The sequence below is a fragment of the Xiphophorus maculatus genome, chromosome 15 (genome assembly GCF_002775205.1).
Source record: "Xiphophorus maculatus strain JP 163 A chromosome 15, X_maculatus-5.0-male, whole genome shotgun sequence".
In the NCBI taxonomy this organism is placed as follows: Eukaryota; Metazoa; Chordata; class Actinopteri; order Cyprinodontiformes; family Poeciliidae; genus Xiphophorus; species Xiphophorus maculatus.
The window spans coordinates 12,684,162-12,709,620 of NC_036457.1; the positions used below are offsets into that span (position 1 = coordinate 12,684,162).

The following is a 25,459-nucleotide window of genomic DNA, read 5'->3' on the forward strand; positions in this document are numbered from 1 at the left end:
ACATTGGATTTTTTTTTTTTACTCTTCAGTTTGGCAGTTCTGATGTCTGAAATTAAAGCAATCACCCAGAGATTAATGCAGGCAGTCTAATGCATTATTCTTAAAGGGACCATAAGGTAATGTGTTGCCTGACTACCCGATTTAGACACCCCAACTAATTAAGCATTATCAGTTTTACTCCATAAGGATTGTAACATCAAAAATATATGAATTGCACAATAAACACTTGGAAAATTACTAGTAAATTCTTATTTATTTTTGGCTTACTGCCAAAATAGTCATAACCCTGGTAGATTTTGGTTTATTTTTATTTAAACAAGAAATTTGATTCTGGTAGAAAATGAGAGATATATGCTGCAAAAGGTAAAACAATAAAATATGAATATCAATATCAATAAGGGGAAAAAAGTCTGTTTATATACCTTATTAAAACATTGGCTTGTAAACCATTCTTAAAAATCACTGGAAAACAAATTTTTGTTACTTCAGTAATCAAGTCGTTCTTATAATTGTTGACCAGCCTTTATGTTTCTACTACTCTTATAAGAATTTATGCTGTGTGATGCGCTCCAAGTCTTTCAAGTTAGAAGACAACAGTAGATCTGACAAACTGAGACATTTAAGTGTTGATTACTGAACAATTATCAGGTGGTTGACTAGAAACTGGGAGCAGCTGTGAGGGAAGACGAGTAAAGTTGAGGAACTGGAAATGAGAGGAATGGTTGACAGAAAACACAGAAGCAACAAGGGAGCATCAGATAAATGCCACAAATAAGGTCAAATACAAAGCTAGATTCCCAAAGATTATAACTCATTCATTTCCAAATCCGATTGTGGCACTCAGTTCATGCTGAATCAAACTAACTCAGACCGGAGGGAGAGTAAGATTAAACTTTAGCAATTATTTCTATTAGTTTATCATAATAAAAAATAATTGCTAACTTTGCTAACAAATTTGTCTCACTGCAGCGAATGATCAAACTTCTTTGGGCCAAAAAGTGGGGAACTAAAAATTTACATTTGCTTGAAGTAATAATGGGGCTGTTGCTCCACCTTAGGCCCTGTAGTTGAGAACATGTGGACCCTTACTCATTTGTTTCTATCATCCCCAGCTTTACAGTAAAATTTCTTTGTTGTTAAGTACGTAAGTTTTAATAGCTTTGTAATTTCTGGTTAATGCTTAGATATTTTTTTTTTCACTCAGTTCTGTTTGCGATGCACAAGCTCCATTGCTTAAAACAGAAAATTGAACTGACGGATATGAACACCCTGGGGGTAACAGTGGAGAGTGGGGATACTGTAATTGTCATGAACAATCCTGTATCTGGGAATCAGAGCTCTGTGGATTGGATTAAAAGCAAACATAAGATAAAATCACTGTCTGCTTATCTGTCTCAGTATCCTCCACCTTCCAATGCTAGCCACACACCAACTGTTAGCGTCAGCAGAGTAAATATTAGCCCAATTTTCACACTGGGATACCAGCTATATATAGAATGCAGGAAATTATCCAGGACCAGACCCTGCATGTCTGTGTTGGCTTTTAATTTGATGCCCATAATAACACCAGGCAGTAAAATAACCTGCCGTTCTAATCCAATTCCACTCTGGACTCTTCTCCAACCTGAAGTGGGGAAAATAAAGCTCCTTTACTGCTGGATGTGTAAACATCAGTTTCCAATTAATGATTCACAGAGGCTTCAGAGGACAGATTGAGAGTTGAGGGTTATGTTTTGCATAATAGATGCAGAGGAATGTAATTTATATTCAAGATATAGTTTGGGAAAAGTACAAGAATACCTTTTGGTTTAAAAAAACAGTCTCTTCTGTCTTAAAAAATGTCTTCGTGAAAGTGCACATTTGAATTAAAGGAAATATTGTAAGTACTAGTCTGAGAACGGATGGCACGCTAGATTTTGAGGCTAAAACAGTTGAAATAGTGAAACATTAAAAGCTGAATTTACTGTTATCTGCTGCTTTTCCCTTACTTGTCTGACTTAATACAAAACCCAAGCATATCACTTTCCTCTGCCTCTTTTATATTTAATGCCAGTCTTTAAAAGATCCTAATTTGCATTGGCCCAATTTGCTCATTCAAAAGAATTCCCAGGATCCTTAAGATGAACAATGGATATGGAAGTGAAAGCCTTCAATGAGAGTTATGCTGAAAATGAAATTATGTTGTATGAGACATATGTGTTCTCATTTATTCGAGGAGCTCGAGGGAATTTCTGATCGAATTATGTTGCTCCTTAAGCCTTTTGATCGCTGTCGCTGAAAATAAAATTGCTTTCTGTATAGAAATTTAATGAATGAGGTTGAATTAAAAATGGATGTTGAGAAGAAAAAAACAGTATTTCTTCTTTGCTTTGTAGTTTTAATCGTATTGCTTATTTGTGTGTTTTTACATTGTAGTGTCTCGGAAGTGAAAAGTATTTCACCCATTTCTCATCTATTCGTTTTTCTTTTCCCTCAGAATTTTTAGTCAGATATTTACCATCTTGAACTACTTGCAAGATGTCACAATATTAGTAAATTAAATTGTGTTCTGGGGCCATTTTAAAATTTTATGACATCAATTAAAACTGGACCTTTATCAATATTGACTTTTCAGTCAAAAACTGATTTTATAGGTACAAAAATCATTTTATGTCAATGGCTTGAAGAAAGTGTCCTGGTTTTACAAAGTAGGTCTCAAAGATTGTAAACTTATCATCCAGATACTACAACAGTGACAATACCAAAGGTTATTTTGTGCTATTGAACACATTTCTATAAAATCAACAATGTAATATACAGAAGATCGACGAGTCCATGGCGCAAATAAAGCTAGGATGATTTGAAATTGGGCTGTTATCATGAAAATAAAAAAAAGAATGAAATATTTCAAGCTAAATGTCCTCTACAAAAACCAGCATAAACTGCTTGTCTGGTATTATTGGTGTATAAACTTCTTGTGCTGCCCCCAAAAATTAGAGTGATGGTGATTAATTACCACAACAAAAAAGGTTTGCTGTTGTTTCAGTAAATGTTTTGGATTGTAGGAGACTGCTCCAGCTTTCTGTGGTTTGTACTCTTCTCTTGAAGCCGAGCCAAGTTGTTCAGTCAGGCAGTTTGCAGGTTCCACCTCCTAGTTACTGCTGGCCTCTCAGCAATGGAGCCTGGGTTGCCTGGCAACATAATCTGTTTCTCTGACTTTATTTACACAGGTTGCATCATCCTAGGCATTTTCTGTGTCATATTTATTCAGTTTATTAAATTAGCACTAATTCAAAACAAATTGAATACCTGTGCAGTTTGAAAACCAATTGATCTGAGTTGTATCAAGGAATTCATAGATAAAAAACATACAGCCTGCTCATGTGAACAGTCAAAATTAACCCATAAAATCTGATGGAATCCTAATATTAGTGGGTTTTTTAGTTAAATTAATAAAAAGGTGGCTTTTGGATGACTGTGTCAATTAGAGCAACATCTCATTCTGACAAAGCTCGTGGCGACTATCCCGTAAATGAAAACAAGTTATGTTAACATCTTACCTTTTAGAGACTTAGAGGGTCTTCAAAATGTTCAAGGAAAGGAAAGGAAAAGGAAGGAAAAGGACATTTTGATTTACTAAGCTTATTTCTGGTAATAATTTAGGAGATCTTGTTTATCAAATATTCTAAAAAAAAAAAAAAGGCATCCCAGAAATGATCAGGATGCTGAAATCTTAAGAGGCTTTGAATAAATGACAGGGATTTTGGTGTTCTATTGAACGAGAGTAACAAATGATGATAAAACCGAATACTTGTGTGTGTACATATACATGAAAATTCACTCGCTCTTGAGTGATTCTGGATTGGCTGAGAGGCAACCAGCACCCTGGAGTGGTTCTAGTTAGCTATTCTCTTAGAAACTACATGAAAGCATGGGATTTTCTTTCATACTTTGTTTGCTGTGAAAGTCAGAGGAAGCAAGGATCCAAAAGGTAAAAGGTAATATAGGGGACGGATTCAAGCAAGCAGTGAAAAGAGTAAGAGCTTGAACAGAATCACTTTACATGGCTGTTCCCTCAAGGCAAACTCAGGAAACCAGTTTCATCCACAAACCCCCAACGCGCCCCTCCCAGACACCCGTGCCATCCCAGCCCACCACCTTCCCTGAATGTGCGGCCTATTTTCCCTGTCAAGGTGGCGTCCCAGATTCAAACTTCCAGCAGATGAGTAAAACAGTGAAGCAGAGATTGCATCAAGGAGGAGGATGAAGAGAATGCGGGTGTCACTGGGGTTCTCAAAGTCAGCCGACTTCTTCTTAACTAATACTGTAGAGTCATGTTCATTTCTCCTATTAAATACTGTCCTACTTAATGACCTGTGGGGAAATAGAAAAAGAGGGACGGTGTTATTATTTTGACCCTAGAGCACTAACTCACTCTAACAAATTTTAAGCTCGTCACTTGAGGACTTTGCTTGCCTGCACAGATGCTTTTTCTCTTGCGTTGTTATTCCTGTGTGCATTTGTCTGTGTGCTTCTGTTTGCGTTATTAATTAACCAGCAGCGTAGGTGTCGAGCCAAAGGAGAATTCACCCGGGTACAATTTTGACTTCTCAGAGCAAATTAAATTACGAGCGTGGCACTCAATGAAACAGCTGCATGTAGCTGAAGGCGTGCAGAGCACATGGCCCCTTATTATGGAGCAACAGTTCCCCAACGCTGCACTGCACGCCTCGGTTCATTCAGCACAACGTCTTTTCACAGACAAGTGGATTTCTAACTTTTGCGTGATTGCGCTTGAGGTTTCCATGTGGTAAAATGTCATCAGTTTGCCCTGCTCTGTTGTTGCGCATTGATTTATGCAGTGTGTCATAACAATACAGTGTTTTTTTTGTGTGTGTGTACATACACATAAAGGAGTCAGTGCCTTAGCTGCCATATGCTGACTATTAAATTATTTCCAGGCTCCACTTTATTAAACTCAGAAATGTCATGAGTGCTCCACTAAGGCATCGACTCTTCAATAATCTCTAAATTGAATCAACTTGATGAGCACAAGCTTACACAGACTTGCACAGACTTGCACTCAGGTCAAGTCAACGCATGACTTTCCCTCTAACAGTTCACATAGCACAAATATATTTCTCCTTTAGGATTCTCTTCAACATGTAAAAATCCAATTAGCCACCCTTTTTTCTGTCACTCTTATCACTCCCAGTCCCACTTGCACTGAATGTATTAAAAATTTAAGCGCTCTCTTTTGGGTGTGGGTGATGAGGGGGTGTTTGTGATATATTGGAAACCCTGCAGCATCAACATAAAGCTCTTAAATAATTCATGGGTATTTTCTAGTGAAGAGACAACATGAACTGTAGCACTTATGCCTGAAGGGCTGTGATGTTTTGATAAAACTTGCATTGCCGTAAATGTTTTGACCTGGTGTGGATGCTTGGATGTATCCAAAGGTCTGAAAGTTTTAATGGAAAATTAAAGTTTGACTGTTTGAAATTGACGGGTTTATATATATATATATATATATAGTTAATGGATACTGAGTAAAAAAAAAATCTATTTTGAAACTGGTAATCTGGACCTTGGTAGTTGTTTGATGGTTTTCACATTGTAATTTTCCAGGTTGACCAAAGCTCTAGTCTAGAGAGAAGTGCAATTGGTTAAAGGAAAAACAAACTCTTTTTTTTTTGAAACAAATGTGATCTTATTTAATGTTGCTAAAATTTTAATAAATGTATTAATTCTCACAGCAAACTTTAGATTAAATTATTATGTTCTCATATTGTTCATATAAAATGCACAAACCCTGTAAATTCAAGACGAGCAATTCGGAAATAAAAGCAATCCAAGCAATGGCAACCCTGTGTGTTTGTAGAACATGGATTACTGTTTGCCTTCATCAGCTGACATCTTCACTGGAAATTGCTTCCACTTTTTTGTTTTTCTAGCTGCTGTGTGTGACCTATTACCTACTGAGATGAGGCAGTTTCTCCCCTGTGGGTTAATTAGGTATCAAAAAAATTCACCCCAAGAGCTACAATGGAACATGTACTACACTGGAAGCTATTGTTATCCTATCACCCACTACAGCCAAATGATCTGTGGTGCTTATGCCGTCCACTATGTACCCAAAGCATTTGCATTTATTACCACCAAATGTGCCCCCTGCTTCTGAACCAGCCTCCACAGTGTGATTGAAGAATGGTTAATAATTCAGTGAATTTGGAAGGAGCACAGCGAGGACTTTAGTCGCCTTCACAGCTGCATGGGGTCTGCCAGTGACAGATGGCTCAAACCGCATGGAGAATTCGGTGTCAGCATTCTCCTCTATAACGTTGGACACTGTGTCCAGCATTATAGTGGTGAGGCCACTTTTTCCTCTTTTTTTCCCCTTAGTCATTGGTTGGGGTGCTATGAAAAGGAATTCATAGATATTGAAAGACAAAAAAAAGTTCTTAATTGAAAGCCTCGACTTGTATTTTAAACAGTTACATGCTACATAGCTTGGTCTGTCTCCTGTCTGGAAGTGGTCTGTTGATTGACCACTGTTACGCCCCCCCAAGGTCTAGGGGTTCAGGGACGGTAACATAAAAATGTGTCCAGAGAAAAAGGGGAATGAAAATATGATTTATTACAAAATGAAGGTTTTCACAGAACCAAAACACAATACAACTTAACCCAATTAAACAAAAGTAAAGGACCAACAAATGCAGAAATCACTGAGTGCAAATTAAATAAGATGTGCAAACACATCAGTCTAAAGTAACTCAAAACAACCAAAAAGAAAGGACAAAAGGGAGCACCAAAACCTCTCAAACACAAGCCTCTAGCTTGTTCAAGATTTACCTAAAGCAGCTTCAAACCACTTAGTGAAATAAGCGAGAACAAAATTGTTCAAACTGTCCAAAACAGTCACCAAACACGGAAGGTGGGGGTCAGCTGTACACAACCTCTTCCTGCTAGCTGCCCCACTGGAGGAATTAACTCAGACGTCTTTTATATGGTGCAGGTGGATCTCATCAACGTCTGATTGGCTTTGCTGCTCCAATGGGGTGGCTGCTCTCCTGCAGCTTCTAGGCAGCCAATCAGAAAGCTGTGCCTGCACAGCTGATCCTGCATAATAGAAAAAAACAAAGAGCCTGCACAGCCTCAAGAGGCCAGGGGCCATAACACTCCCCCCCTTAAATTACAAAACCAAGTTTTGTAAATGCTGAATATTACACCAAACAAAAGAATACTCACATCCAGGACAGGCCATCTGCAAGAACATTTTCTGCCCCTTTTTTATGCCGAATGTTTAAATGGTATTCTTGCAACAGTAATGCCCACCTCATAAGGCGCTGGTTGTGGTTATACATGCGAGAAAGAAATACTAGTGGATTATGATCTGTGAATACATCAATCGGTAAACTACTGGAACCAAGGTAAACATGAAAGGGCTGAAGAGCCAACAACAGAGCCAAGGTTTCTTTTTCAATGGTGGAATAGTTCAGTTGATGTTTGTTGAACTTGCTAGAGAAATAGCAAACAGGATGATCTAAACCCTGCAAATCTTCCTGTATTAGCACGGCACCAGCCCCAACAGTGCTGGCATCCACCTCCAGCTTGAAAGGTCGGGTCAGATCAGGTGCAGCTAGTACTGGTGTGTGACAAAGAAGAAACTTAGCACTTTCAAAAGCATTCTGGCATTCCTCTGACCAAACAAAATCAGTCTTTGGGCTGAGTAGATTGGTTAATGGTTGAACTACTGAGGAGAAATTTCTGCAACCACTTTGTCATATTACTATTCCATTGTCCAGGACTTTGATTAAAAAGACTAACTTTGTAAGCAAGTAATAAATAGTTCCTAAACTAGTTTAAAATGCAGCCGGACACACTGACTAAACCAATAATAGAAATTGGAATGCTTTATGAGGTAAGAGATAAATTGTTTCAATTCAAGGGATTGAAAGAGTCCCTTAAATTGAAAGGAATTGTTAAAAAATTGTCTAGTATATTAGACAAGTACATCTGACAAATATGTCTGTCTAATTGCTTATTATTAATGATTCATAAAATTTAACATCGCAATTAATAGCATAATTATTAATAATTTATAAATTATTAAGAGTAGTTTGATTATCTTGTGCACTTGATAAATAACTACTTTCTGCTGAATTATCTCCTTTGTTTAATTTCTGCTGGACTTTTCTGTGTTTTAAAAATGCAGTGTATTGTAAGATATAAATACATGTCTTTGACTGTAGATGGATGACAACATTTTGTTAATCATCTTTCATTATTTAGTTACAACCAAAACCCTTATGAAGCTCTGTAAGAAGACTAATTAATTTCCGGGCAATCTGTCATTTTGTCCAATCAGAGTTGCCAGAAAACTGGACGGACACAAAGGAGACCCTGCTGGAAGGGATGGTGTTCAATGTGAAGTACCTTGGTATGACTCTGGTGGGACAACCTAAAGGAGAGGAAATGGCTTCAGCTGCTATTCGAAGAATTGTTGCAACGGTGAGTTTCCGGCTGTTTGAATTTCAAAGATTAAAACTAATGACTGCATTGCTTTTTTTTTTTTTTTTTTGTGTAACTCAAATTTCAATGAATTTTAAAGTAGGAAGGTTTTGGACCTGGGACTCTGGATTAAGCCATAGAACTGGGACACTAGTCAAATCAGGCAAAGCAGATGGTGGCTTTAGCAGTTTGGTATCGCAGGAATTTACAAGAACCAAAGGGACTTCTGTGTAACCTAATTTGAATATTAAAAGTCACACAAATGCAGTACTTTAATAATAAAGGTAGGGCAGTACATGAGGATTATAATGGACTTAAAAGAAAAGAAGGGTAATGTTTAAATTTAAAATGTGTGCTGTTCATTGGGATGCTCAAAGGCAATTTCTTATCACTGTAGTTTGATAAAGAGTGAAAAGGGAATAATATCACTGTATAATTTTAATCTACGGGCTTAACTCTAGCATCTGTGGGGCAACAACACATGATAAAAAGCAGACGTAAAAGTTAAATAAAATGCAAAATCTCAGTGCTTGGACATAATCACACTACCATGAAAGATTAGCTCACAGCCATGGTGGCTATGCCCACAGCACTCTCCAATCTTCTTTTGAGTGCTGTAGCACATCAGTGAGATTTAACTTGAACCACTGTTGATATAGGCTTCATATGAAAATTGAGAAATTCCAGCTATTCAGTTGAGTTCAAGATATAATTACAGCGCAATCCGTAACAAATGCTGTGCCAGTGGTATTCTGTCCCTGTTTTAAGGCTACTTAGGTATTCATTTGTCATGGGTATAAAATAAATCATACATATTATCTTAGTTGATGAATTCTATTTGTTTAAACAAGCCAAATAAAATATATGGATCCTATCAATAGGGAACCATGCATAATTATGTGCTACCCTGTGTTGGTGTATTGCAGAAGAGTTATTTTGCTGGAAGTTTTAACATTCACAATATTTTATTTGCCATCACGAGATTCATGAATAGAATTCAGTTTTTCTCAGGATTAATTTAAATTCTTTTATTTGAGGTCCAGAGGGTTGGATACAGATGGTCCATGCATTGCTTCTGGCCTTCAAGCCATATGATGTCCACGTCTACTGTAGAGTATGCCCAGAAATAACATGCAAACAATGCCTAATATTGTGGTACCCTGCGTTTGTACTAGTTGGCCTCAAATGTGAATAAAAAATAATAATTCTTTTGAATGCTTCAGAAATGAACAGACCTCTGAAATAAAGAATGGAAGGAACATCAGATTCAGCACTTCTGATTCTACCAACAGAAAATGGCTTTAGATTCCCAACCATGCTTTCCTTTACCAATTCAAAATGCTATCAGTTTTCAAAGAACTGCTTTCAAAATCACTAGCACTCTACTGAATTTAAGCCCATCAAAACATCTAAACCTACCTGCATGTTTTATGCAAACAGGCATTTAAATTTTATTCATATTTCCACCTGCTAATTCCTTCATGACCATGCACACAACCCCGACCACAATATTCATTTCATATCACTTAGAATAAATTCCTATTTTGTCAAAGGTTTTTTTTTTTCTTCAGAACGAACAGCTCTGCTCAGGCAGTCTAATCACACCTCCTCTGCTTCTCAAGTAGAGCCTGCATCAAGCCTAATAGCAGGATTAAAATTCAGATAATTTTGCACCAAGACAAAAAAAAAAAAAGGAAAAGTCGGTTTTGTCTTTGTCCGTTCCCTTGGAAACCGGTCCACCTGAGCTGGAGAGCAGAAAACATTTGGGACTTTTCCATTTGCTCCACGCTTCATTCAGACGTGATGAGACAAGACAGTGGGACCAAACGTAGAGAAAGAGTCTGAACTTGGCATATCTCAGGCTGACAGATTGGTTTTTGCCTGGTGGCATGACACTTGTAACGTGGCAGCAGAAATTGTCCATGTTTCTACATGAGCGAGCTCCAGCAGCACAGTCAGCTAATGCAGCCCTTCCCTCATTTTAATTCTTTATATATATATAATGAACGTTATAAAGGCTTAAACAGAAACTGCTGTTCATTGTATCATCTCAAGAGATTTTTGGTCCCTTTCAGCTTGCCATGACACTATTAATTGTCCTTGAGGAGACCTAGTTTCTGCTTGAGTAAAGATACCACTACACAAATCCCTCACATGGTTGATAGATGTAAAACCAGTTGATTAAAAATGTTATTTTCCTCTTTATTTCTTGTTTCTTTTTTTTTTTTTTTGCTTTCTCATAGCTGTATTCCTCCTCAGTCCCTCCAGTGACTGTGCAGCTGTCACTGTTTAAGTGAGGCTCTAAACTGCTCTTGTTTGCGTTTTAATTGTGCGGTAAAGAGGTCGGTCACTGTCGGTGTCAACAGGCGCTCTCGGAGTCTACAAGCTCAGCACTACCACTGATTTTGCTGAAAGCCCAGATGGTGCAGAGCAGCAGGGGGAGTCAGTGGCTGCCAGCCCGACCTGGAGAGCTCACTCTGGGCTACACATTGCACCATTCCTCCCCCCATTCTGTCGTCTTTTATAAATTCCACTGCATGTTTCTGGGGCACAGCAAGTCGCTCGCCTTTGCTCAGAAGTAAAGGCAATTTGGTGTTTTTTCAGTGTTTATTCTCAAGTTTTGATCACTTTTGATTTCAGTCAATCTGACAGAGTAGTTCTTTGTGTAACCGAAGTCAGGGTTTCCCATTCTGATCTTTGTGTGTGTTGTGTTCTCTGTCACACCCACAGACCAGAGCCAGTGCCAAGAAGTTTCGGAAAGTAACCCTGACAGTGTCCCCAAAGGGCATTATCATCACAGACACAGAGACTGCAGATCTAATAGAGAATGTCTCTATATACAGGTACATTTCAGTCACAAAATAAACATGACAAAGCAGATGCTAACAAATATTTAAAGGACCTTAGAAATGTGTTATCACTTTAAGTGTTTTCATCATCTGTCATTTTTCAACTGCAGACCTCCAAGTTTTATAGGATCTTGGCAATAAAAATAAGTACATATTTTTGTGAAGTGGAAAGATAATTAAATGTAATTTTTGAAATGTGACTTTTTGACTGAGACGGGAATCTCTATACATTGTGTATTATACCCTTAATGGACCAATGTGGTAGCACCACCATTCTGTGGGGATACATTTATTAAGTGGGGCAGGGAAACCTTTGAAAATTGATGTTGAAATGAGGTAAACTAAATACAAAGCAAATCTAAAGGAAAGAAAAAACGATCAGAAGTTGTGAAATACTTGAGACTGGTGCAGAGATTTGCCTTCCAGAGCTATGCTGGATTGATTTATGTGAAAGCATATTCATATTTAGTTAAAACATTGACCTATATCCTATTAAAGATCTCTGACATTTTCCATCCAAGCTGACTGAGTTTGAACTATTTTTGCAAAGAACAATGGAGAAAAAATGCTGATCTCTAGATAACAAAACCTGGCAAACATACTTAGAAAGACGTGGAAGATACAAGTGCATGCCACAGTTTTTAGACTTTCTTTTATAAAATTGTAAAACTACATATATTTTCTTCTACTTCAGAGTTACTACTATTTTCTGTTGAAATGGAAAAAAAACCCCACTGACTTTGCGTTTGTAATATGTGTGTAAATGAAAAGTGGTTCATGGGTTGAAGATTCTTCTGCAAGGCACTGCAACAGCTTTTTTGACTCATTACAGAAATGGTTCCCAAGGTTTGAATCATTTCAAATTCAAGTTCAGTTTTTTCAAAAGGTATTTAGAATAACATTAAGTTGACCCAAAACCTGGACAAAGCAACATTATAAATCAAGATTGACGCAAAATACATTTGGACTCTATTTAGCTGAATTCTCACTGATTGGCGTTCTGCCTGTTTAGCTTGGCCTCAAGTCATTCTCAGCTAAAATCTTAAAGCCAGTTTGAGATGAAGACAGATGATGTGTGTGCATGTAAATGGATACAGTCAGTGTGTATGTGTACCGCTCTAAATCCTTTTCAGATTGACCTTATCAGGTGTGCCAGAATCTTGTCCAGGTGTTATGGCTTGGCTCCTTTTCTCCCTCTTTCCGATTTTCGTATATATCATAATGGTTCTGAACGCAAGTATACTGATAACATATTGCTCAATTTGAACATGACACATAGTCTTTGCGCACACTCTGAAACAAGGAAACAGGCCACACACAACGCCTTGGCCTACAGAGGATGGATTTATCCTCATTTATGAGACCCCACCCCCATCGCCCTGAAAACCCCCCTTACTCCTCCGCCTTGTATCGTTATTTTTTGCACATAAACCGCTTGTGGGAAGACAGCCAGTGGAGGGTGAAAGGGGCGAGTGTAGAGATAAGAGAGGATCAAATCAAGACTGTTTATAGTGCATAGCAATTCGAAAGGAAAGACTTGGATACACAAGCTGTGTATCCAAGTTTAGTTTCTAGATAGTACTGTTCTATTTGTACCTGTGGGTATACAACTTAAACATTTGGTATATTTGTATTTGTTGTGTTAATTTTATATTTTCTCATCCTGTAATTTGAGTTGTTTCCCTTGGGGAGCAGCTTAGCAGTAGAGTAGAAAACAGACATCAATACGTTGTGCACTGCACTGGAAACAAGACCTACACCCAATACACCTCCATCCACTGCACACATCCCCACTTAGTATCCCTTAAATACATTTGTTAAATGTTGCAGCCTTTGTATTTGTTCTTGACGGCATATACTAATAGTGCACTTTATCCTGGTTGAGCCTTATATCAAAACTAATCTTTCTTTGATATTAACCTTTATTTGTTGATTTGAAACACAAGAACTTTGTAGAGGACAAAGATATTTTTATGTCACAGTGGATCTTTATCTTTAGTCTGTTTGGTGCTATCTTTTAAATGAGTTTTATTGTTGCACATGCAGTGTTGCACATACAATCCGCTCAGTCAGAAAAATCTGATCTGCGCTCTGACGATCGCAGGGGAACCTCGGGAACCCCTGTGGACTGTAACAGAGGTAACCGGCTACTCAGTCAAGCATATGATGAAATGGGCACGAAACCATAAAATTGTGCTTATCGTCAGCAAGGATAAGGACAAGTGCACAACTGCATCATTAAACCTGGGTTAAAATGGCAACAATTATATTGTGAACAAGTGTTGTTTTTATAAATATTGACGCTAACCTGCTGTGTAAAGTTCTGATATATACGTTTTAAAAATGGATAAATATGAATTACAAGAAATAATCTGCATCATTATTGTTGTGACAAGTGTCATACTGGGATGAAAATACCTGTTTTTTTAATGTTTGAAGTTAAATGGGTGTAAAAGAAAAGACACATTTTGCTCTGTGGAATGGAAGCAGTGATAAATATTACTAGAGCTTGCAAAAATTTGATCTCCTTTTCCAAGTGGAGATGTGGGAGTTTGATCAATGCAGCAGGTTGCTGGATCAGCTAAAGACTGCCTGGTTTGATTCTGAGTATTGACCACTTTGTGAGGCTTTTATTTATTGTGAGGAACCTGATCTATATCCAGATATTGAAAGCTAATACAGTTCTCAGTGGTCCTTCTTCAAATAAAAACATCCTTCATCTAAAAGCTGACACTGATCCTCCCAGTGAGAGGAACATTGTGAGGGTGTTTGCAGCCTCCATCTGGTTGTGTGTTAATCATTCATATTCCCATGAGAGCTCTCAGTGACCAACCAGCATATCAATCAGTGAAACAGGCGGGTCTCAGGAAAAAAAACAACTAAAACGCAACCCAGCTGAAATGCTGACTGACAGCCCACCTTTTAATGATGCACATTGCTCTGACTCACTGTCTGTCAGATATTTGCACTGGAGCTACAGAATATGACAGCGCTTAGGAACATTCTCAGAAAGAATTTTCTTTTTTGCTTTTGTTTCGTAGACTGTTGTCTTTTACAATTTTCTAAAAATGTTTCCACACTGACTTGAAACTAAAAGAGAAGTAGTTAATTTCTGCATTCACAGCAGGTGTTTTGGGTGGATGCTTTTGGCTTTGATGTCTGATTTTCTATTGAGGCTTTGTTCTGTAAATATTTTAATATTTTCAATGCTATTCACTTTCTGCCTCACACACACCGGTGCTCTACCCTGAGAAAAGATCAAAGGCTTGCAGTCCAGAGGAGCCTGTCGGAGATATGATGCAGACTGACAGCTCAGCTTCTGTTGTTCAGACCCAGTGTGATGCTGTCAATAATGTTTTTAGATTGCTATTTCAACCTGAAGGACACTGATGCCTTTTATGTTGTCAGTTATTTATTATTTTTTTCAACCTTATGAAAAGATCCTAAACCTATATTTATTTAAGCTGTTTTTGATGATTGATTTGTCTGCTGTATAGGACTAGATGTTCCGTTAAGGATTAATATTTTGCATATTCACAAGTTACTAAACTTATGATGCTTGCCACACACAATGAAATCTGTGTTACACCTTCTAAGCTTTCATACCACTGGCCTAATAATAATGTTATTTACATCCAACGTACATAATGCAGAAAATAATGAGAAGGTTCACTCATGTCAGCATACCGACTGCTTGATGTAGCTGTCTGATGGGCAGTCTTGCCTGTTCTGTGAATGTAGCAGTTAACTATTGTTTGACAACTTGTGATCTTTGAGTGACTGTGCTTACAGCTTTGAACTTGTATCTAAGATGCTCAAGTTTTTATTCAGTATGGAAAGACAAAATTATGTCTCTGTCTTGCTTTTAGGGGCATACAAATATGCACGTTTAAGCAAATATTATTTACATTCTAAATTGACCATGATAGTCAGATACTTAAGAGAAGGTTGAGTGACTAAGCTCGGACAACACTATGAAATATACTGATTTTGAATTGTTTGGCAAAATATTTAGTCAAGCTCCACCTCCATCTCAAGAATACATTTGGATGATCAGAATAGACAGCTGACTGTTAAAAACCGTTTTGGAAAAGTGCATTTGAACAGGCTGCATTTGTTTTGCCATGCATCCCACTGCTGGAAATGGAATAGCATAATGTTTGACAAAATCACCATTTTTTCTTCATGCTTAGATCCAGGTAAAATACTATTTTAGATGCACCGACATGCGTGGTAGGATAAGAAGCCACGCGACAGCAGCTTAAGAAATCAAGGCACAGGAACAGTAAATATGTTTTGTCGCCTGCACTCCAGTACAAGTGCTTCCCTTCTAAATTGTTGTGTTTTTAAAAGGAAAAATCTGCAACAACCACTCAAACACTTTTTGATCTGAGCTCAGAGCAGTTAGCCTGACAGGCATGTATGTGCACTGTTTACAGTATCAACCTGTTCAAGCCTGTTGATAATATCCACAGAGGAACAGAAAATGCCTGCCAACTCTACCAAAATAGGGACAAGGTTTGTGCTCACATTATAATAGAAGTATGAAAAAGTGCTTTCTGTGTCATTGTAAGTTACTTTCCTAAACAATGACTAAATTAGAACATATTTTTGTGTTTGAACATCATTCTGGTAAAGCAGCATATTAAGAAAACATATAACCTCTTCCTATTTCTACCACCTTCTACTACGACACGTTATTTTCCTTATGTTTTATAGTTTATATGTCCCTATAAAAAACTAAAGATTGCAATAAAAAAAGTTTAATTTTATTGTAGACACATCTTTAAGGTGTAAAGCATTCCCTTATTGCATGCCAATTAGTTGAACATACTTATTTTTTGTTAGTGTATTATTGAATTAGCAATAAAATTTATCAACATGATTTATTCCGGTCTGCTACAATTTGCCTGGCTTGACACAACACCTGTCGTCTTACTCATGAATCTGAAAATGTATAAACAGATAGAAGCTAATTTTAATAGTTTCAAACAGGCAGTGGCAAGATATAAAATTATATACATTTATATATATTTATAAATGAGTATGACATGGTTTGGGTAATTATATGCTAAAATAGGTCAAAAAAATATTCTTAAAATAACTTCCATCCATCATCCATCTATTTTCTGTACATCCTTGTCTCTAAGGGTGTCCCAGCGAATGTTTCGGGCGAGAGGTGGGGTTCACCCTGGACAGGTCGCCAGTCTGTTGCAGGGAAACACAGAGACAGACAGGACAAACAACCATGCATGCTCAAACCTAGGGAGAATTTAGCGAGACCAATTAACCTGACAGTCATGTTTTTGGACTGTGGGAGAAAGCCGGAGTACCCAGAGAGAACCCATGCATGCACAGGGAGAACATGCAAACTCCGTGCAGAAAGACCCCAGGCTGGGAATCAAAGCCAAGATCAAATGAGTAGTGACTAAAAAATAGACTCAGTGTATTTATTTTATGACAGCTTGAAAGCTAAAACAACATCCTACCATAAACAATACTACTGACAGTTCACAAGTACTCATATTGGATACAGTATTCTAAATAATTTGATTGTTAATCATTTTTAGAAAGTAATTTCTTCCAAACAAACACTAAATTTTAACCAACATGTACATTTTTGGCTTCTCTTAGTATTAAGGCTGGATTATTACATCATTCTTTTTTAACTGTTCATGGAACAATAAACTTATAATACACTGCTCAAAAAAAATAAAGGGGACACTTAAACAACACAATATAACTCCAAGTAAATCAAACTTCTGTGAAATCAAACTCTCCACTTAGGAAGCAACACTGATTGACAATCAATTTCACCTGCTGTTGTGCAAATGGAATAGGCAACAGGTGGAAATTATTGACAATTAGCAAGACACTCTCAATAAAGGAGTGGTTCTGCAGTTGGGACCACAGACCACTTCTCAGTACCTATGCTGTCTGGCTGATGTTTTGGTCAGTTTTGAATGTTGGTGGTGCTTTCACACTCGTGGTAGCATGAGACGGACTCCACAACCCACACAAGTGGCTCAGGTAGTGCAGCTCATCCAGGATGGCACATCAATGCGAGCTGTGGCAAGAAGGTTTGCTGTGTCTGTCAGCGTAGTGTCCAGAGGCTGGAGGCGCTACCAGGAGACAGGCCAGCACACCAGGAGACGTGGAGGAGGCCGTAGGAGGGCAACAACCCAGCAGCAGGACCGCTACCTCCGCCTTTGTGCAAGAAGGAACAGGAGGAGCACTGCCAGAGCCCTGCAAAATGACCTCCAGCAGGCCACAAATGTGCATGTGTCTGCACAAACGGTTAGAAACCGACTCCATGAGGATGGTATGAGGGCCCGACGTCCACAGATGGGGGTTGTGCTCACAGCCCAACACCGTGCAGGACGCTTGGCATTTGCCAGAGAACACCAGGATTGGCAAATTCGCCACTGGCGCCTTGTGCTCTTCACAGATGAAAGCAGGTTCACACTGAGCACATGTGACAGACGTGACAGAGTCTGGAGACGCCGTGGAGAGCAGTCTGCTGCCTGCAACATCCTTCAGCATGACCGGTTTGGCAGTGGGTCAGTAATGGTGTGGGGTGGCATTTCTTTGGAGGGCCGCACAGCCCTCCATGTGCTCACCAGAGGTAGCCTGACTGCCATTAGGTACCGAGATGAGATCCTCAGACTCCTTGTGAGACCATATGCTGGTGCGGTTGGCCCTGGGTTCCTCCTAATGCAGGACAATGCTAGACCTCATGTGGCTGGAGTGTGTCAGCAGTTCCTGCAAGATGAAGGCATTGAAGCTATGGACTGGTCAGCCCGTTTCCCAGACCTGAATCCGATTGAGCACATCTGGGACATCATGTCTCGCTCCATCCACCAACGTCACGTTGGACCACAGACTGTCCAGGAGTTGGCGGATGCTTTAGTCCAGGTCTGGGAGGAGATCCCTCAGGAGACCATCCGCCACCTCATCAGGAGCATGCCCAGGCGTTGTAGGGAGGTCATACAGGCACGTGGAGGTCACACACAATACTGAGCCTCATTTTGACTTGTTTTAAGGACATTACATTAAAGTTGGATCAGCGTGTAGTGTTATTTCACTTTAATTTTGTGTGTGGCCTCCAAATCCAGGCCTCCATTGGTTAATAAATTTGATTTCCATTGATGATTTTTGTGTGATTTTGTTGTCAGCACATTCAACTTTGTACAGAACAAAGTATTCAATGAGAATATTTCTTTCATTCAGATCTAGGATGTGTTATTTGAGTGTTCCCTTTATTTTTTTGAGCAGTGTAAAATGTTGCACATGTTGCCTTGTTTGCCCCTCGGCTGCATTCCCCGATTGGGTGAACCAAAAAAATACAAACTCCTAACCTAAGAGCAATTTAACTGAACACAGGTTAATGTTTAACTATTATAATAGTTACATTTCTGTTGAGCTGTTACTACTATCATGCTTATTTTTCAGCCCTAAATAGGTCAAACCTCTCAGTATTTTCTCTATGCATTTTTTACGCAATTACAGCCCAAATATAAGTTAGAACGTGGGGAGAGCAGTGTGTCCTGGGCATTGCAATGTGGGTCATGCAGCAGTGTTGCAAGCTGGCAAACAAAATAACAGGGAGTGATGCGAGCACTGCTGATTTCATGCTCATTAGTTGATCTTAAAATTACTTCGATTTTTTCTGCCCTCCCTCTCCTGTTTCAAGTTTGACTGCAAATAAGTGTCAGCCATCCAGATATTTATCTTGCACATAGTTTACAAGTTACTATAATAATGGCATATAAGGAGCATCACTAGCTGTGGCTCATTTTCACAGCTGTTTAAAGGAGAAAGCTTGAAGCATGCTGCATGTCCTGAAATTACTCTTGCATAGAAACATTTGGTGACTCAAGATCAATGCTGCTTCTAATTAAAATCTGACACAGCAAATTTGGCGGTCATTTGTCTAAGTGAAACCACAGATGCTTCAGTATGTGGTTAAAGCAGTTGAATTAAATTTATTTTGATTCCTTTCCAATAATTTGTGACAATCAACTTAAATGTAAAGACTATGTTAGATTTCAAATAAAGTAAAACAGGTTAACATATTTGTTTTTTTCCAGTGTGGAGTCAGTGACACCAGAGACCATTTTTGTTTGGCACTGAAATTTAGGGACAGTTAAACCAAAATTTATATTCTTCATTTGAGAAACTTATTTTGTGGTTAATAAGATTAATAATAGGTTGGACTATATTGTTTGTCATGCTAAGTTTTAATACATTAATTTTCTCACACTACAACCTCATTCTATCTTTACTATTTTTATTTTATTTTATTCAATAATCTGTGTTCAAAAAGCATGTAATAAGCATTTTTATATGACGTCTGACAGAGAAACTGCCCTTTTTATCCAACCCAGTAGAAATAGGTATTCAGTAGCTGGGATAGAAATGTAACTTGCATAAAAAATAGTTATATAATTCAAACTAATTTAAACTGCAATTTCTTGGTGGGAACAAATTTCAAATATTAAAGACAAATAATAATATGATTTTCAGTAACTCCACTTTTGCACAGTTAATTATTCAGTTGGCTATTTAAATGTCCTGACATTACTCATAAAATAATTTTAAAAGCACATGTGTATTGCTGTTGTTGGTTAACATTGACTGGAGATTTTCTTTTGTATAGAAACCCCTTTTTATTACGGATCAGTTTGCTCATTCTTGTCTTAATCTGTGATTAATGTATATATTTGGGCTAATTATTTGTGAAAGACAGAAAATGTAAAGGTTAGGCCATGGATTCTTGAATCGTCTCTGGATTCTTGACTTTGGACTTGACACGAGACTTTATGTGCAAAATATTGAGACTAACGTAAGACTTGGTCTCTTCTCTGCCTCTATAGTAGATGCACAGCAGGTTTGTAAACAAGCTAAATTTAATAGGATAATACTTAGTCTGGTCAGAAATGTAAGACATTTTAAACTTTAGAAGAAAGACATGATGAGATGGATGTCATTTCAATTTCTCACACCTTGTAAAGATAATATTTAAGCTCTCACCCAACTGATTAAAAACGTACTTTCAATATTATAAGAAAAATTAGGTGCAAGAGAGAACTTGCTTTAATAATCAATTTTTCCTGTAATCTGAAATATAAAGTATGTCTTCTTATCCCTTCACTGCTTTCTTTGTGTTCTCCTGCACCACTACCAGCTGTTGGTCCTTATCAACAAAATAGTTGTAAACATTAGTCTCATTCTGGGATGGATCTGCAAAAAGTTTGAGCAACATAACAAAGTTTAAGTCTAATTTTAAAAGTGTCACTTAAACTGATTTATGAAAGTTTGTTTGCAATGTTTACATATAAAACCCTGAATACTCTGTTATTAGATGGAAAGATTCCTCTCTGGACTAGCAAATCATTTCTGATATAATACTGTACATACACGTAGTATTTCTAGATTGCAGTAACATATTTTTCCTCTTTCATTTTCCTGTCCTGTCTTCCAGAATCTCATACTGCACCGCAGATAAAACTCAGGACAAGGTCTTCGCTTATGTTTCCCAAAGCCAGTTCAATGAGACTCTTGAGTGTCATGCATTCCTCTGCCAAAAAAGAAAAATTGTAAGTGTGCAAATCCTCCAACTACCTGTATATACCAACAGTAATGTAGATGGTTTTCACCAGCAGGCTACTGGATATTAATCTTGAGATGTAGTTCTGATGAAGATGAAGACCCTCAAGAACTAAGAAACAAGACTCTGGTTGTTGTGTGGTGCCATCTTGTGGCAGTCCCATTAATGCCATTTTGAATTTTGATGAGCTTTTATAGTTAATATTGACTCATTCAAAGCATCTGTTACGTAAAAAGTTTTTTCTTTGCAATAAAAATGTCACTATTGTGTTATAGATGGTTTTATTCATTTATTTTATTTTTTTTGCATTTTTATGCTCCACTACCCAGCCTTATACAAACCCAAATTATGACCTCTTTCAAACTTTATCAAGTTAAAAATATGCTGCCTAATACATCTATGGGGCATCTTCTGTGCCTCCTCACCACTTAAACTGACTTTCATATGCCTGATAACTCCAGACTTTGATGCCAGCTCCTTCCAAATCATTTGCCTCTGCTGCCAAATTATCTTCCAATTGGACAGTTCCATCTGGTTGTCAAATGTATTTGTAGTAGCATCTGTTACAGAAACATGTCATAACTTAACATACTAGGATTCTTGTCCTAGGGCTGCTGTTATATTCTTTAAAACCACAACAAATGCATCTGTTTCTTTTCAATAGCTAAATATTGTTTTCTATTAATGTCAAAGAAAAGGAACACCCACTGTTTTTCATTGCTTTACTGCCTTTCTTTCTCTCCTCCAGGCTCAGGCTGTGACCTTAACAGTAGCTCAGGCATTTAAAGTGGCATTAGATCTTTGGGAAATTGCTCAGGAAGGTAAGTCAGTGTCAATCTGGAAATACAATAAATGCATCCTAATTTTTATGGTGACACATTATTTAAATAACAACCAAAAAAAAACAACTACCCTGGTTGGTCTTTGGGGCATTTCAAATAAAATTCTGATAAAATTGTAGCTTTCCGTTTTAGGATTCTGAGAATAACCTTTCTGTGTGTAGACAAAAACAAGAAGGCAAGGAGCTGCTGCTCTTGTGCAGCCAATGATGGACAGATGGTAACGACAGAGATGCAGTGTGTTCCGGCAGGTGAGATAATTTTTTTCTATATGTCCCCTTCCATGTATTCCTGCACAACAAATTGGGCTCTGCAGTAACAGTCAGAGACAAGATACTATCAGCAAGACACAGCAGAAGGTTTAGGAGATTACTGTTGCAAGGACACATTACTTCTTATCATTTAATAAACTTTTATTGGAACTTTAACTTGGGTAAGCAATTCTTTATCCCACTGCACATTTGGATAACAAGTAACTAGTTTGCACAGGCATCTTCCTACTCTCTTTCCATTTGAGCCGAAGGAGGTTGTAGTAAAAACAGATCCATGCATTTTCACATATTGGAAGATTTCTTGCTTCTTTGCAGTGAGTTATACTTCCTTCACTGACCTTTACAGGTTATAATGCGGCTATTATAATGAGGCCTGTTAATATGTAGTTGTCGACCTACACAAATTTAACTGTCACTCCTCACATTCAGAAAAACAAATCACCCTAATTATGAATAATGTTAGTCTTAAAGGCTAGCAGCAATCTCTGAGTTTGTACTGGCCTTGACATTTATAGGTCAAAATGTTCTTGGCTCCTCAGAGGGTCAAAACATCCTTACCACTTAATTGTTCATTTTTTAGCTCAAGCCTGAAATAGACAAATGTTAAATTAAATATTTCTCTCTTAAAAACGAGGCAGTTTAAAGCCTTAAAGTAAGTATATGTACAGGCTTGGTGAACATATGGACTGCTACCACACAGGGCCGTGTGAGCCCCTGTTTTTTGTCCATTTGTTCCCTCGTCTGATTCTAACTGTCCTCTCTGTATCTCCGTCAGCCTCCCATTCACACCTGCAGTCCCCATCACATTCGTCAGTGCATAAGCCCACCGTGATGGAGGAAAAGCCCCGGAGGCCCTTCTTCTCCGCTTCTCTTAGCTCGCCATCGCCTCGCAGCAACCCCACCCGGAGACGTCCGATTAAACATGACTCATGGGTAGGTAACCACCTTAACTCCCCTAAAGGGGAGCAATAAGCGATGCCTGAAACTTTTTTTCACTGTCAGAACATAAGGGAACATGTTTTACTGTAATGATTAAATCCCAAAGACAAAAGTAGTTACTTATCCAAAACTTTTGTTTACATGTCTAACAATTTGAATAGGATTTTTGAGTCTGCATAGCAAAATCATACCCTCTGAAGCAAGTATAGGTTTGGGCTTGGCATTGGCATTTAGATGTCATCTTTTTTGTATTCAAGTTTCTGACTTGAGAGAACTGCTGATTGGTTTAACTGAGCCAAAATTTCAATTATCCTAAGCACGGCTGTATATTTTACTGTAGGGAACGTATGCAGGAAATCAGTAAAAGTGGAGATTAAAGTAGAGAAAACGGCAATCTTGGCCTTAGGACGTAAAGGGGATTTAATTTCTTCATTCAGTTGCAGATGTTTAACACTAGATGTCACTGTGATTCTTAAAATATCTACGCTTCCTCTTGGAACATTTTTACCTAGTGTGGATAAGTGTTAGTTTATTATTTATGTTACTTTTGTATGTTTACCCTTCTTCCACATCCGCCCCTTATTGTATTTTTAAATTGATGTGTGTGAATATTCATTTGAGTACAGAAATGGTGCCTAAATATATGAAACTAAAGGAATAACCAATTCTGGAGTTTGATTTCTGCAACCTTTGCTTACAAATAAGTAGATGTGTCTTTTGAACAACAAATAGTCTGAGACAAAAGCATTTCAGCTTTTTGCTGGATTATGACTTGCAGGACTTTATGTTTGTATTGATCTACATTGTTGTGCCTCAACAGGATGTGGAGGATGGATTCGATGATGTTTTCTCAAGGTAACATTTCCTTTAGGACTGCAGATTTTGTGAGAATATTCACCAACCTGAACAAAGGATTTGAATTTTTAGGATGAACAAGATATTTAGACATTCCAACAAAAAGTCCAACACCTAAATCTGTCATTTATGGGAAAGCATCAAAGAACACTGAAGAGTTAAAGCAAAAATCCTCAACATGGATCAAACATCTCTTCTGAAAGACTAAAAACCTGAATCACATTGAGATGTCAATTTATATCTGTTTAATGTTGCATGTTCCACATTTGATAAGATTAACGAGTTTGCCTATAAGACACATAGAAAGGTTTAATAAACATAATTAAGTAATATGAAAATGTATTTTAAAGCCAAGAATGATATTATCAATATGGGACAAACTACACTGGGCAAATGTTTTTATATGAAGTAATTCTTGATTAATCTAGTTTAGGTTGGTAAAATTTGGATCTTATCACCTGTTAGACTTGCTAGTGCTCACCACAGGTTAAAGAGTCTGAACATATCATTTTACTATGACAGTGGTAAAATATTATTAATTGCATGAAAGCAGCAGCACAAACACTTAGAGTTTCCTAACGTTTTGTAGTTTCTAGCTTCTGCTGCATCTGATTATGCTCAAAAGTTATTTTAATTAACAGTATCCACGCAGATCGAGAGTCAGTCCTGTGTAAAATACTTCTTGGCATAATATTCTGAAAGTCATTCAGGTGGAGCCTCTGTGCTTATAGCTGAGGCAAATGGATCCCACAATTAATGACTTTGGATTCTGTGCTTGTAGGTTTAATTAAACAATTCAGTTTGGGTTTGGGAGTTTTTAAATGAATGTTGACCTCATATAGCTGCTGGCTCAGCAGAGATTTACTCCTATAATTAAAACTTATTGAAATGTTATGAGTTATCTTTTAGATACAGTAATTTATGCTTCTTCTGAGTCTTGAATGCATTCCAGGGTGGAATAAAAGCAACACATGTGCATGTTTACTGAGTATTATCTTTTCTTCTTTTTTATAAAATCACTTTTGATCACCTTAGTGATCAGTTACCTTTGGCTCAGATTGCTACGGTTTGTTTTGTCTCTATTTTGGCATGCAGCAATATGGAGGTAGAAGAAGCAGACACTGGTAAGGAATGATGTATTACTGGTGTTATCCTGTACTGGATACTTTGTGTGTATATTGACTATGTCTTTGTAATTATTCTCTCTGTGCATCAGTGAGCACAATAGCTAACAAAAATGATTCCTACATGATGGAAGTATTTTCAAGGTTTGGCTAAGAATAGAAAGAAAAAAAACTGGAAAAAGACAGCTAAAACATACAGTATATGCACATAGTATGTAAATTATGGGCATAAAGATATAATGTGAAATGGAATCTTTATTCCATTTATAAAGAAACAAATGTCATGGAGAAAAAATAAATAATAAAAAATAGGAATATTAATTAAACAAAAAAATAAAACATATTTATGTTCAGTTGAAAAAGGAGTTGGAAGGCGTCGTTGCTTATTAAATCCTACTCCCAATTGGCTCATCAGGCATATGAATTGTGTATTGCAGTCTACAATGTAGATTCCAAATATACCCAACATTATAAATAT

At 37.6% G+C, this 25,459-nt stretch overlaps 1 protein-coding gene across 3 annotated transcripts in view; it reads left to right on the forward strand.

The window, feature by feature from the left end:
* LOC102225928 (low density lipoprotein receptor adapter protein 1-like) overlaps positions 1-25,459 on the forward strand; it is a 44,335-nt gene that overhangs the window by 13,806 nt on the left and 5,070 nt on the right. The window contains exons 2-9 of one of the 3 annotated variants that reach the window (XM_023348308.1): positions 8,351-8,493; positions 11,224-11,336; positions 20,827-20,941; positions 21,701-21,773; positions 21,956-22,042; positions 22,839-22,996; positions 23,823-23,857; positions 23,930-24,944. In XM_023348308.1, coding sequence (XP_023204076.1) covers positions 8,351-8,493; positions 11,224-11,336; positions 20,827-20,941; positions 21,701-21,773; positions 21,956-22,042; positions 22,839-22,996; positions 23,823-23,857; positions 23,930-23,975 — 770 coding nt within the window. In that variant the 3' untranslated portion in view covers positions 23,976-24,944. The other 2 variants (XM_023348307.1, XM_023348309.1) reach the window with 2 other exon arrangements.